This window comes from Eurypyga helias, unplaced genomic scaffold (genome assembly GCF_000690775.1).
Source record: "Eurypyga helias isolate BGI_N326 unplaced genomic scaffold, ASM69077v1 scaffold35693, whole genome shotgun sequence".
Taxonomy (NCBI): domain Eukaryota; kingdom Metazoa; phylum Chordata; class Aves; order Eurypygiformes; family Eurypygidae; genus Eurypyga; species Eurypyga helias.
The window spans coordinates 1-11667 of record NW_010239842.1 but is presented as its reverse complement, the minus strand read 5'-3'; the positions used below and the strand labels follow the sequence as shown (position 1 = coordinate 11667).

The 11667-nt window shown below is 56.7% G+C and overlaps 1 protein-coding gene across 1 annotated transcript; it reads left to right on the top strand.

Annotated features, from left to right (window-relative positions):
- Window positions 1-4755: 4755 nt before the first annotated feature.
- Window positions 4756-11481, top strand: LOC104504129 (arrestin-C-like). Its single transcript, XM_010148287.1, is given in 16 exon segments — window positions 4756-4772; window positions 5298-5328; window positions 5682-5742; window positions 6126-6170; window positions 6470-6669; window positions 6773-6832; window positions 7085-7152; window positions 7461-7596; window positions 7698-7782; window positions 7908-7980; window positions 8500-8637; window positions 9158-9241; window positions 9402-9425; window positions 9504-9556; window positions 9912-9931; window positions 11386-11481. Coding segments are annotated over 16 exon segments (1191 nt in total).
- Window positions 11482-11667: the final 186 nt, after the last annotated feature.

Genomic DNA, 11667 nt, shown 5'->3' with positions numbered 1-11667 from the left:
CTGCCGGCCGCGTGGAGATGGAGATGCTGGAGGGATCTGGCAGCCGAGCGAGGTGGACGCGTGATCACATCCATGTCACCCCCTCTACCTCCGGGCAGAAGGGAAATGGGGTTTGGGGCTCCCAGGAAGCAGGCAGGAAGGAGGGAGGCTTTTCCTGGCTGCAGACAGCACCAAGGTTCCCACTGCTCAGGTCTTGCTCCCTGTGACAAGCAGCGAGTGGGTCACGCACGTGCTGGTGGCCGCCTGGGCAAGTGGCTGGCTCGAGCTGCACTTGGGTGATTAGCACCAATTAATTGCAGATGAGCAGCCGCCACCGTCTGCTGCCAGGGTGCCAGGGAGAACCAGGGCTGCTCAGAGGAGACAGGACAGTGGGCCCCTGCCAAAGGATGAGCATGAGCATGAGGATGGAGTGTCTTGCCAAGCTGCGCTCAGGGCTGTCTGCTGCCCTTGGCATTAAGGAGCTGACCCCTGCATCCATGAGCCCAATGAAAATGGACAAACCCCACCACCCTCTGCCCCAGCCCGCCGGCACAGATGTACCAAAATCCCCTGCGAGGCTTCCTCTTGGGCTCCCAGCCTCGAGAGGAACCTGCAGGGCCACCGGGAAGTTGAGCAGCCTGCTTGATTTTGGGCTGGCGGTTCTGGGCCACATGGCAGTGGTTACATCTCTCACCAGCGCCCGCCATGGGAACACGCAGCGATGGGGGGCTCTGGAGACCCTCGTCCTGCCAGACACTCGCTCCCTCCAGCGCTGCTCCCTCCTGTTACTTAACAGTGCGGCAATAATTCCCCTCAGCCGCGGAGGTGCCTGGCTCCGGATTAACGCTGTCCGCTCTGCTTAATCCAGATCAGGGGAGGAAGACCCGGAGCTATGAGGGGCTTTGAGAAATCAGTGGCGCCAGCTGCAGGCATTTACGTAAGGCGTCTGAGGTGTGCCGTGCCGGAGGCTGAGCCGGGACGTTGCCATATGCATCAGCACCCAAGGAGCTCTGCCAGCACCTGGGGACAGTTGTATTTTGGGAGGCAATATGGGTTCACCCGTGCCAGCTTACTCAGTGGCTCCAGCTCCACCTGAGCTACCTTGGGAGGGGACACCCTAAGGGTGAGGGCCCCAAAGTGGGAGGGTGTGGGTAGCCCCACGGCTGGTCCCTGGGGAGGTAGGACACCGCAGGGCACTGTCCTTTGGGAGACAGTGATGAAGCTGGGCCCCCAACACACTCCACCAGCCCCACATCCATTGGCATCCTTCCTCACTGGAAGTAGCTGTTTGAGCTGTGCTTCACACAGTGCCTGGGCCTGGAGGGATGGGTGGGAGGAGGCAGCTAAGAGGAGTCTTTGGCCATTTATGAAATAGGAAAAAGGAAGAAGCCCTCTCTCATTTCCCTATTATTTTTAACACAGTGCTGCATCCCCCAGCTTCCTTCCCCGATGCTTGGTTCAGAGCACGGCATGAGTGCGGGAAGGTATGTGGTCTGTCTGTCTCAGCACCGTTTTGAGGGAGAGAATATCTGCCACCCCACCTGGGCAAGGTCTTCCCAGCTGAATCCCCCCAGTCAGGATTAAACTGAGCTGAAGCCATCCATAACGAAATCTGCTCTCCGTCCTCGCCACACTCCACAGACCCTGCGGCCATGGCCCTTGTGAACGGCACCAGTCTCAGAGCCCTTATTAAGAGCCTGACAAGGAGCAGCAAACAGAGAGCCCAGGATTAGGTGCCCTGGGCACTGAGGGCAGCTGCTACACCGTGTCTCCCCCTCGGCTGGGCAGAGGGTGTCTAGGTGAGGCTGCCTCCTCCTCCTCCTCCTCCTCTTCCACTTGCCAGTGGGAAGGTCACAGTTCACGTGTCCTCCCGACCTTGGCAGAAATAGCACCCGCTAATCTGCAAACTAAGCAGCTCTCCTGTGTACAGTTAAAGAGATCACAAGTCCTGGCCCCGGGCAACGTGTGTTGACAGCTAAAGCCCTGGGCAGTGGGACTGGTGGGGCTGCTGCCTCCTGGTGGCTCCCAGTGGCTCCCAGTGGCCCACGGGGCTGGGGCACAGGTGGGCTGTGTTTGGGAGGGGTTGGTACCCAGGTGCTGAAGGTTGTGGAGCTGATTCAGGGTGCTGGGAGGAGGTTGCTGGCAGCTCTGGGCACACCAGTGAGCAGGGCCATCCTGAGCTCAGCGCTCAGTTCCGGGGGCTGAGCCAGAACCAAGTGTGTGCTCAAAGCAAAGGGTCTGCCCAAGCAAGCGAGGGCCCGAGGGATGCTGGAGGTGAGGTAAATGGGTGGGGGCTTGCTAGAGCAGTTTGCAGGCTGCCCTGGGCTGTCCTGGGGGTCTGTACCCTGTCCCTAGGGCCAACCTGGAGGCAGCATCCACACCAGCATCCATCCCTGCGGGAGGCGGATTGGCAGCAGCTGAGCAAGGATGGTAGCAGGGAGCACTTCTCTCCTGACCATTCATACGGCAAATCTACGCTGTGCTTTCAACAGTTTTCTATTTGCAGCAGCAAACCTTGAATTAATAATGTGCTAATCGGGTCAGGTGAGGCCAGCCCGCAGCGTTATGAAATGACGCGTGGCTGAGCACATTGCCTGGTGGTGCCGGGGGACAGTGGCAGGGTCCTGTCCCCCTCCCTTCCCTGCCACTTCGGAGGGAGCAAAGCCTGGCATGGGAGCTGCAACTGCAGCCCTGAGCCTTGCGTGTGCCTTTGCCCCATCATCTTTTACACCAGCAGCCCCGTGGCAAGGGTGTCCCGTGTGCCCTGGACCACAGCAGGTCACCTCTAGGTGACCAGCCACATGGGCTTGTTGGCCATGCAAGAAGCTGCCCGCACCTCCCGCCCATCTGTCAGCCATTCAGCAAAGTGCATAACAGAGGGATAAAACCTGGCAGGTCCCTCCCTCCCCTCTGCCACCTCTATCCGCTCATGCCCGGGGCTGGCCTAACCCCACTTGTAGAGAGCCCCCGTGGGAATCTGTGCCCCTGCCTGCACCCCTGCCCACTTTGAGCAGAGCTTCCACCTCGATTATCATCACCTTCCTCCTAAACCCACTTTGTCAATCTCTGTAAGCTGCTTTCTCAGGGCTCTGGCAGCAGCTGTATTTATAGCCCACTCTTACTCATGAAGCATCTCCCCAATTAATAAACTAATAGGATTCTTCCCGAAAGTACCTCTCCCACGGTGTACACCCCCCCGCATCTCCAGCCAAAGCCGAGCGGGCGAGGCCAGATGCCAGGGGTGGGACCACTGGGGAGGTATAAGAAGCTGCAGGACTGGGAGCAGCCCATAGTGATTGGGTGGCAGTGGGACCTGCTGGGAGAGGAAGAGGAGAGCCTCTGTCCATCCATCCATCCATCCATCCATCCATCCATCCATCCATCCATCAGGTGAGTGCTGCCTGCTCTGCTGCCTGGGCCCTGCTAGCGCTTTGGGGCACAGACCCTGCTGTTTTGTAAAACACTTTGGGGCAGGGACATTGGTCTGTGGCTGGAAGGAGGGAGGTTTGGGGCTGAAAGGGGAAAAATCTGGCCAAAAGGATTTCAATGTGGCAGAGCCATGGGGCGTGGGTGGAGGGGTCAGTTAGCAGCATAGGATAGATTAGCCAAGCCAGGAGGGCTCTGAGACCCCCTCTCTGCAGCTTGGGAGATGCAGAGAAGTTCAGCTCTTCTCCACCTTTCAACGTCTCATCCCCAGTTCTTGGGCTCTGGAGAGGGCTGAGCCTGTGGCTCTGCTCTGTTCCCTCTTCCTTTGCATCTTCTCTTGCTGCTGCCCAAGAAACTCGCCCAAGCATCCCATCCTGCAGCACCCAACAGCATCAAAGATCCCGTGTTTGGGACTAATTCCTTGTTTTCCTGTGGGTAAGAGGATCACCTCTTCCTCCCCATATCAATTTCTTCTTTCTCCCCAGCATCCCTGCGGTTGCATAAAGGGGCAACTATGTCCACATGCCCGTGAGGCTTAAAACCCTGCCTGGGCTTAAGCTCTGCTAATGTCAGAGCTGCCTAACTCTAAGAAGCTGAGCTCATCCCGTCTAATCTCCCCAGCGAATCAGCTGGTGATCAGTGCGATATTTAAGGTTTAATTCTTGATGCCAGGCTTGAGCAAGCAAAAGGCAGGCAGCGCAGCCGGGCAGCCCTCCCTGAGCTGGCTCTGGCACTGTCAGCCAGGCATGTAGACAGAGGGGCTGGAGGTCAGGGCCATGCGCCCCAAGACCACCCCGCCCACAGGGCGGTTAAGCTGCTCACGACCTTTCTGGTTTCCTCGCTCTTCCACGAGTGATGGGACAAAATGAGCCCATTCCTGCCATTAAGTCATGACAGCCAATTTCCTGCAGACAAGAAAAATTCATAAAATTTAAACTCTCTAAGTATTTTTGTTCATTTTCTTGCCTTTCCCAGCCTTGTACTTACTCCCTTGGGTGTCACCCCTATTTTCTGCAGCCTGCCTGGGGCATCACTCTCCCTTTTTTCTCTTCCACCTCCTGTTCACCACCAGACACTTGCTCGACTCGGCTGCCCCACCAGGACTCCAGCCCCTACCATGTGCCTTTTGTGCCACCCCGAAGCTGGGCATCCCCAGCCGAACCCCGAGCACCCGTGCTCTGCAAAGGCAAAAGGCCCGGCAGCGCTGTAGCCCGAGCACTCTGTGGTTCGTTGGGTTGTGATTTTGTCTCACTGGCTGGTGATGTCCAGTGGCCCTTTCCTACCACCCTGCCCATCATTTCCCTTCCATCTCTCCCTACAGATCCCTGCCTGCGTGGCCGCTGACTTAAAATGGCAGAAGGAGCAAAGTAAGAGTCTCTTTCTTATCTTCTTTTTCTTTTTTTTTAATTGGGATGGCACAGGGTGTTGCGGGGCAGGAACAGAGGGAGAAAGCGAGCCCCCAGCTGCCCCCGCCCACTGACCCATGAGCTGGTATGTGAGCTCGCTGTAGAGAGGTGATGCAAGTCATTGTGGAGCCACAAAAGCACCTTCTCTTTTCTTCGGTGTGTTGGTGCTTTCTCACTCGCCTGTATGACACAGCCAGCTAATGCACCCCTCCTCAACAGCCACACGCTGAGCTCAGGGCATAACATCCCCTGGGAGAGACAGACGGGGCGGGTTCGAGCTCTAAATCAGCAGGACACCGAATTCCCCAAGGCCAGGACATCCCACGCGTGCTCTAGCGTAGCTCTCAGAGATGTTCGCAGGGAAGCCCTCTCCAGCTCCAGGGAGATGAATGGCAGTCCCCTCCCTCCCTGCCCCAAAAGCAGGCTGTGCTACATCCAGCCTCATCCAGGGTGTTCTCAACCTGTCTGTCTGTGTTTCCTTCACAGGGTGTTCAAGAAGACCAGCCCCAACACCAAGGTGAGTCCATGCTCACAGAGATGGGACTGTGAGCCCCGTCCCTGGGTGCAGGTCAGGCCAAGGTGCTGGGGCCCTGTGGGGTGGCTCTGACCGTAGGTCAGGACATGTACTGGGTTTCCTTTCCTTTTGAAATCTGACTGATTCCTGTTACACCTGCCACGATGCCAGCACAGGGCTCGCTTTTCAAAACAGAAATGTAAAAAGCCCCAAAACTATGAATCCTTAAATGCAATGCCTGGTCTAACACGCTAAGGGCAGGGTTAACGAGCCCCCGACACCACCCCGGGCTTGACATTTTCAATGGCAAACGCTCACCTGTTTCCTTTCTTCCTTTCACCATGTGCTGCCTCCAGCTATCCATCTACCTGGGGAAGAGAGACTTTGTGGATCACGTGGACAAGGTGGACTCCGTAGGTGAGTGGGGCCATACCCGCCATGGGAGCGGGAAGTACAGGCGGCAAGGGGTCTGGGGGGACCGGTCCCTGTGCCGGTGGCTGCTTGCCTCTGCTTCCCACTGGAGCAGGCGGAGCAAGGGCAGCTCCAAAGCAGCAAGTCCCCTTTTTTTCTGCTAATACCCTTATAGAAAAATGGTGGGGAAAGGGACAAAGTCCCTTTGCAAAACCATCCAGCCATGCTGCTGGTGGGGATGCTGGAGGGGGCATCACTGTGCCCCTGACCACCAGCTCCGCTCACCTTCATGGCTGATGTGCAGATGGTTTAACTTTTAAAAGAGCTGTATTTTTGCAAGGATCTTCCTGGGAAGCTGAGCTCACTGGCCCTTTTCTGTTTGTTTGCAGATGGAGTCTGCCTGATTGACCCAGAGTACCTAAAGGACAGAAAAGGTATCAAGACAAACCCCCATGTTATAAGGGGAAGGGATGGAAATTGGTGCAAAGCTCAGAAAGTTTTCAGCTCTTCTGCCTGGGGCACCAGCTCTGAAGCTGCCCTTGCCTTGCAGAAAGACGTGATGAATCTTGTTAACCTCTTAGGGTTTGAGATCCAGGCCTTGATAGCAGAGTCAACTTTCTCCTAAAGAGTTATTAGTTTCTCTTTCCTTCCTCTTCATTCAAGCCCTTTCTCCCTGTGCTTTTATCTCACCCTTGCCCTAACCCCACTCCTCTCCATTTCCGTCTGACTTCAGTGTACGTGACGCTGACCTGCGCGTTTCGCTACGGCCGAGATGACCTCGATGTGATTGGGTTGACCTTCAGGAAGGACATCTATGTCCTGACCACGCAGATCTTCCCACCGGTGCCAGACCAGGCACCCAAAACCCTCACTCCTTTGCAGGAGAAGCTGATGAAGAAGCTCGGGGAGAATGCCTACCCCTTCACCTTCGAGGTAGGGGCTGTCCAGCCCTTCACGCCTGCACACCTCCTGTGCACCAGGGCTCATCTCTGGGCACACTATTTACTTTTTTTCTCTCTTGCCCTGTGCTGCCCAGATTGCTACCAACCTGCCCTGCTCAGTCACCCTCCAGCCGGGACCAGATGATGTGGGAAAGGTGAGCTGCTGTCCCCTAACCTGTGTCCCCAGGAGCCATTCCCCTTAGCAGGGGGTTAAGTTGTGGGGTGCCAAAACTAATTGCTGCTTCTCTTTCATGGGGATGTGGCCCACGGGTTGAGAGTTGGGAAGGAAGGATGGCTGGAGATGGGATCAGGATCTTGGGGATGCAGTGGAGGAAGGAGGGGAATGAACATAAACCTCAGGCAGCTCTGAGACCCTCCTGCTTAGTGACCATATGTGTCCCCCCCAGGCCTGCGGCGTGGACTTCGAGGTCAAAGGATTTTGTGCTGAAAATCTGGAGGAGAAAATTCACAAAAGGTATTTGCAGGGGATCCCTCTCCTGCCCCGTGTCCCTAAAACCAAACCACCAGATGGTTTTGGGGTGGCCAGCTTAGGGACTGGGCCAAGGACCTGCCTGTGCCATACTTGTATCTGGTACTTTGCCGAAGGAGGGGCAGTGGTCCCTTTGTTAGTGCCCACCATGCCCTAAGAGCAGGCTGCAGCTTGCTGCCTTTGCATAAAGACACCATGATGTCCCTGAAGACAGCCAACATGTCCCCCATGAAGGCCATGTTGACACATCCCTGCTGGGGAGGACTGGGGGATGACAGCTTCTTGCCCTGCAGGAACTCAGTGCGCCTCATCATCCGCAAGATCCAGTTTGCACCCATGAAGACAGGGCCAGCCCCAAAGTCAGAGACCACCCGGCAGTTCATGATGTCCGACAAGCCCCTGCACCTTGAAGCCTCCCTGGATAAGGAGGTCAGTACAGGGGGCTGTCCCCTGGCTTGTGCCACCATGTGCATTCCCAGAGCTGGGGACTGGGATGTACGGTTGCGTAACTGAGCATCTTCCCACCACAGATTTACTACCACGGAGACCCCATCAATGTGACCGTCAACATCAACAACACCACCAACAAGATTGTGAAAAAAATTAAGATTTCAGGTGAGAGAGGGCAGGAGGGGTACATCCCAGTGCCCACCGCATCCCAACCTCCCGGTCAGAGATGGGGACCACACACCCTTGCCTCTGCCACATCACCACCACTGCTCCCTCTTGTTTCTCCCCAGTTGATCAGATCACAGATGTGGTCCTCTATTCGCTGGATAAATACGCAAAGACTGTGTGCACTGAGGAGATAAAGTAAGGAAAAAGGGGTTGGGGGTGGTGTGGGATCGTGACCAGAGGGAGGAGGAGGAGGAGGAGGAGGGGAGAGTGATGGGGAGAGGGGGTGGGAAGATGGTTTTACACCAGGCAGCAAAAATATAGGTGTTAGAAGAGCAGATGAAGAGGAAGCAGCGGACAGGGCACTGTGGCAGGCTGTGGACACCGTGCCCCTCAGCACAAGCTGGTGTCCCTGGGGGAGGGTGTGCAGCTGCCCCCCACCTGCTTCCTCGCCTCACTTTGCATCTCTGAGGCCAGCCGCAGACTCTCTGCCCCTGAGAACGAGGAGGGACAGAGCAAAGGCGGCGGATAGAAAAAAGAAGTGGTTGTGTAAGGGAACGAAAAGAGGAAACGGGCCCAGGCAGCTTCATGGGGAGAGCAGGGCTGGGAGGACTGGCTCTGCCCAGGTGCCTGGCGTGATGTTGAGCATCCATGGTTGGTGCTGAGTGCCCACCAAGCTGGTGCTCGCTCTGAGCTCTCCTCTCCCACCCCTTCCAGTGAGAACGTGGCGGCCAACTCTACCTTCTCCAAAACGTACTCCGTCACCCCCACGCTCTCGGCCAACCGTGAGAAGCGAGGCCTCGCTCTCGATGGCAAGCTCAAGCACGAGGACACCAATCTGGCCTCCACCACCATGTAAGAGCCAGGCAGGTTCCCTCCACTCCCCACCATGCCTGGACCCATGCCTTCGCCCTTCTCCAACAGCTTCCCACTGCTAGGATGGTTCCCACCAAGGGAGACACACCTCCTGTGCCTGAGCCCATCCCTTCTAGGTGCAAAATGTAGGGATTTTGTGACATGGCCACAGACCCACCTCTCCATCTCATTGGAGAGGCATATCCTCCCAGTCTGAACCATCGTCCAAAGCCCCTGTATCCCTCTGCAAAGCTCCATTGTGTCTCATCTCAGGAGTAAATTCCAGCTCACGCAGCTCAAGTGGCCTCCAGACACTGCTCCGTGGCTTCAGCCAAGTGACCTGCCCTTCCCTCTTTTCTTGCCACATCGTGTTGTCCTCTCCTGCTGACCCCCAGTGCACCCCACAAGACACAGGGCAAGGAGGCAGCCTTAGGAGCAGCCTCGAGGGGGGTGGGCAGGGTCTGTGGTGGCCCACGGACAGCACTGCCCACCTCACCGCTCCGCTCTGCTTTTCTCCTAGCCTGAGACCCGGCATGGACAAGGAGGTGCTGGGCATCCTGGTGTCCTACAAAGTGAAGGTCAACCTGGTGGTGTCCCGAGGAGGGTGAGGCTCTGCAGGCACAGGGGGCAGGGACTGTCCCCTTGGGCTGTGCTGTGTTTTATTTGCCCCTGTTATAGATCTTCTACCTTACTATAAAGCAAAGTCTAACACCTCCCCTCCTCTGCCCTGGCTGCTTTCTGTCCCTTCTCTCCCGCCGCCGCAGCATCCTGGGGGATCTCACTTCCAGGTAAGGGGGGAGATGCCTGGGGACTGAGCATGTTGCGGTGCCGGGTGGGTTTATTGAAAGAAGTGCTTCTCCTTCCAGTGACGTTGGTGTCGAGCTGCCTGTCATCCTGATGCACCCGAAGCCTGCGGATGGTATGTAGTGCCCAGGATGCTGCTGAAACATGGGGGGAGGGAGTGCCCATTCAGAGGGAACTGGTAAAAGCAATCCTGATGCAGCCAACTGTGCAAAGGGCCTTGCTCTGCCCCAGCATCCCTGGCTGCGGGATGGGCAGGGTTGCTCCGGCTGTGCGGCAGCCTGGGACCGGCCATAGGAGCAGCTCTCCTCCTCACAACACCCCGGCTGCCACCCGTCTCAGTGCCCCTCTTTCCAGAAAAACACCCAAGCATTAAGAAGAGATGTTAGTTGAGATGTCCTTTCTCTGTTAACCTGTATATGTGTCTCTCTCAATTCTTGCCTCCCTGTGCTGCGCTTGTCAATGGGCTACAGATAAGCCAAGGTAAAGCGATGTTTCCTTATACCTCAAGCCAGTATTTCCTCTAACACAGAAACCATACAGATCCATCGCAGATGGATGCAATGCCCCGTTCCAGTTTGAGATTGCATCCTTGGGTTAAACCATGCAGGCCTCAAAGTTCTGAGCCCCTGTGGCACAACGGACACCGTGACACCCTCCATGGTGGCACGGGCAGCAGGAGTCACAGGCTGAGAGGATTCAAATGCTGGGCCTGGCACGTGTTCTGCAAATTTCCAGGGCTTATTTTACAACTCCCCTGGCTGCAAACACAGCAGCCTCTCCTGCTGCGAGCCCAGACCTCACTTTGCCCCTTACTAGCAGACGACAGTGCTGCGTCTTCCCAGTCACAAGTGCCACCACCGGACGTAACATCCCCCATGGCTTCGGCCCCCATCCGCCCCACGCTGAGGTCCCTCGACGCTGGAAGCAGTGCTTTGGCACCCAAGGGCACGCGGCCAGGTTGCTGCAGCTGGCAGCCCCGTGGCTATGGCACGGCTGAGGCAACGGCCGTGAGGTTGGCTGCTGGTCACAGCCCCGTGCCCCCACACACTCCCCGTTGCCAGAGCTTTCTTCTCCTCCCACGACATGAGCTTATTCCAGCTGAAGCCACAGCTGGGGTTGCTTCCCTTTGGGAAGCCACAGCATGCCAAACCAATTCCTGGCAGCCATGCCTGGCAGCTACGGCCGCCAACCAGTCCTGCAGCCGGCCCTTACTTGCAAAGGCCCAAAAGGCTGTTTTTGTGTCTGGTTACACCCTGCAAGGGGACACGAGCGCTGGGATTTGGAGCCTGGAAACTCAGTCTACAACTGCAAGGCTTTCACACCAAAGCCTATCAGTTTCCCAGCTCAGCAAGGATATTTAAACTTCCCGAGGAGGAAATCTCTTGGCCTGTCCCCACCATCACTCCCTGTGGATTTTGCCAAGTCGTTTCACATTCCCAAGCTTTTGGAATCGGTTTTGCTGACTCTTTTTTTCCGTTTGCTTCCCCCGCTTTTCATTTTGTGGCTTTCCCTGATGGCATCCGCTGCTCGCCTTTCGCAAGGAGGTAACTAATCTCTTTGTCTCCACTTTAATTTCTTTTCCTTCCCTTTTTTCCCTTGACAATGCAAAACATTGTCTTAAAAAAAAAAAAAAGTCAGAAGTTGCGGTTGCTCTTGCCTGGCCTCTCCGGTCACACACGCTCCCAGCCGAGCCAGCAATCCATCCTGGATTTGTGTCCTCAGGTCAGGCTGTGGCTCACAGTGACCTGTCTGTTCCCTGCAGCGTGTGGGGTGATGGGGCCAGGCACCAGCAGGATTTATGCGCTGTCCCCTAGTAGGAGCAAGGTTGGGGTGTCAGCAGGGATTTCACCCTCTTCGCTGCGGTGCATCCCGGGCAGCCAGACCACGGGCTCCCCAAGGCTGCCTTCCTGGGGCTCACCATGCTCTCATCTCCCTTCCAGTGAGGAGGACATCGTCATCGAGGAATTTGCTCGCCAAAAACTCAAGGGGGAGAAAGACGATGAAGACGAGAAGGAGGAGGCTGACAAAGAGGAAAGCTAGCCTGCTGCCTGCTCGCACGGACAGCCACCGGCCCCACGCGCCCCGGGTTGGGATGTAGATGCCTGTAGCGCGTTCCCCGCTGCATCGCATGTAGTGCGGACCTCGGCCCTGTACGCGGTGCAATGCATTCCCCTAGGTACAACCCTCCTCTCCCGGGCTCCTTGCACCGACCCCAACCCCTGGTTG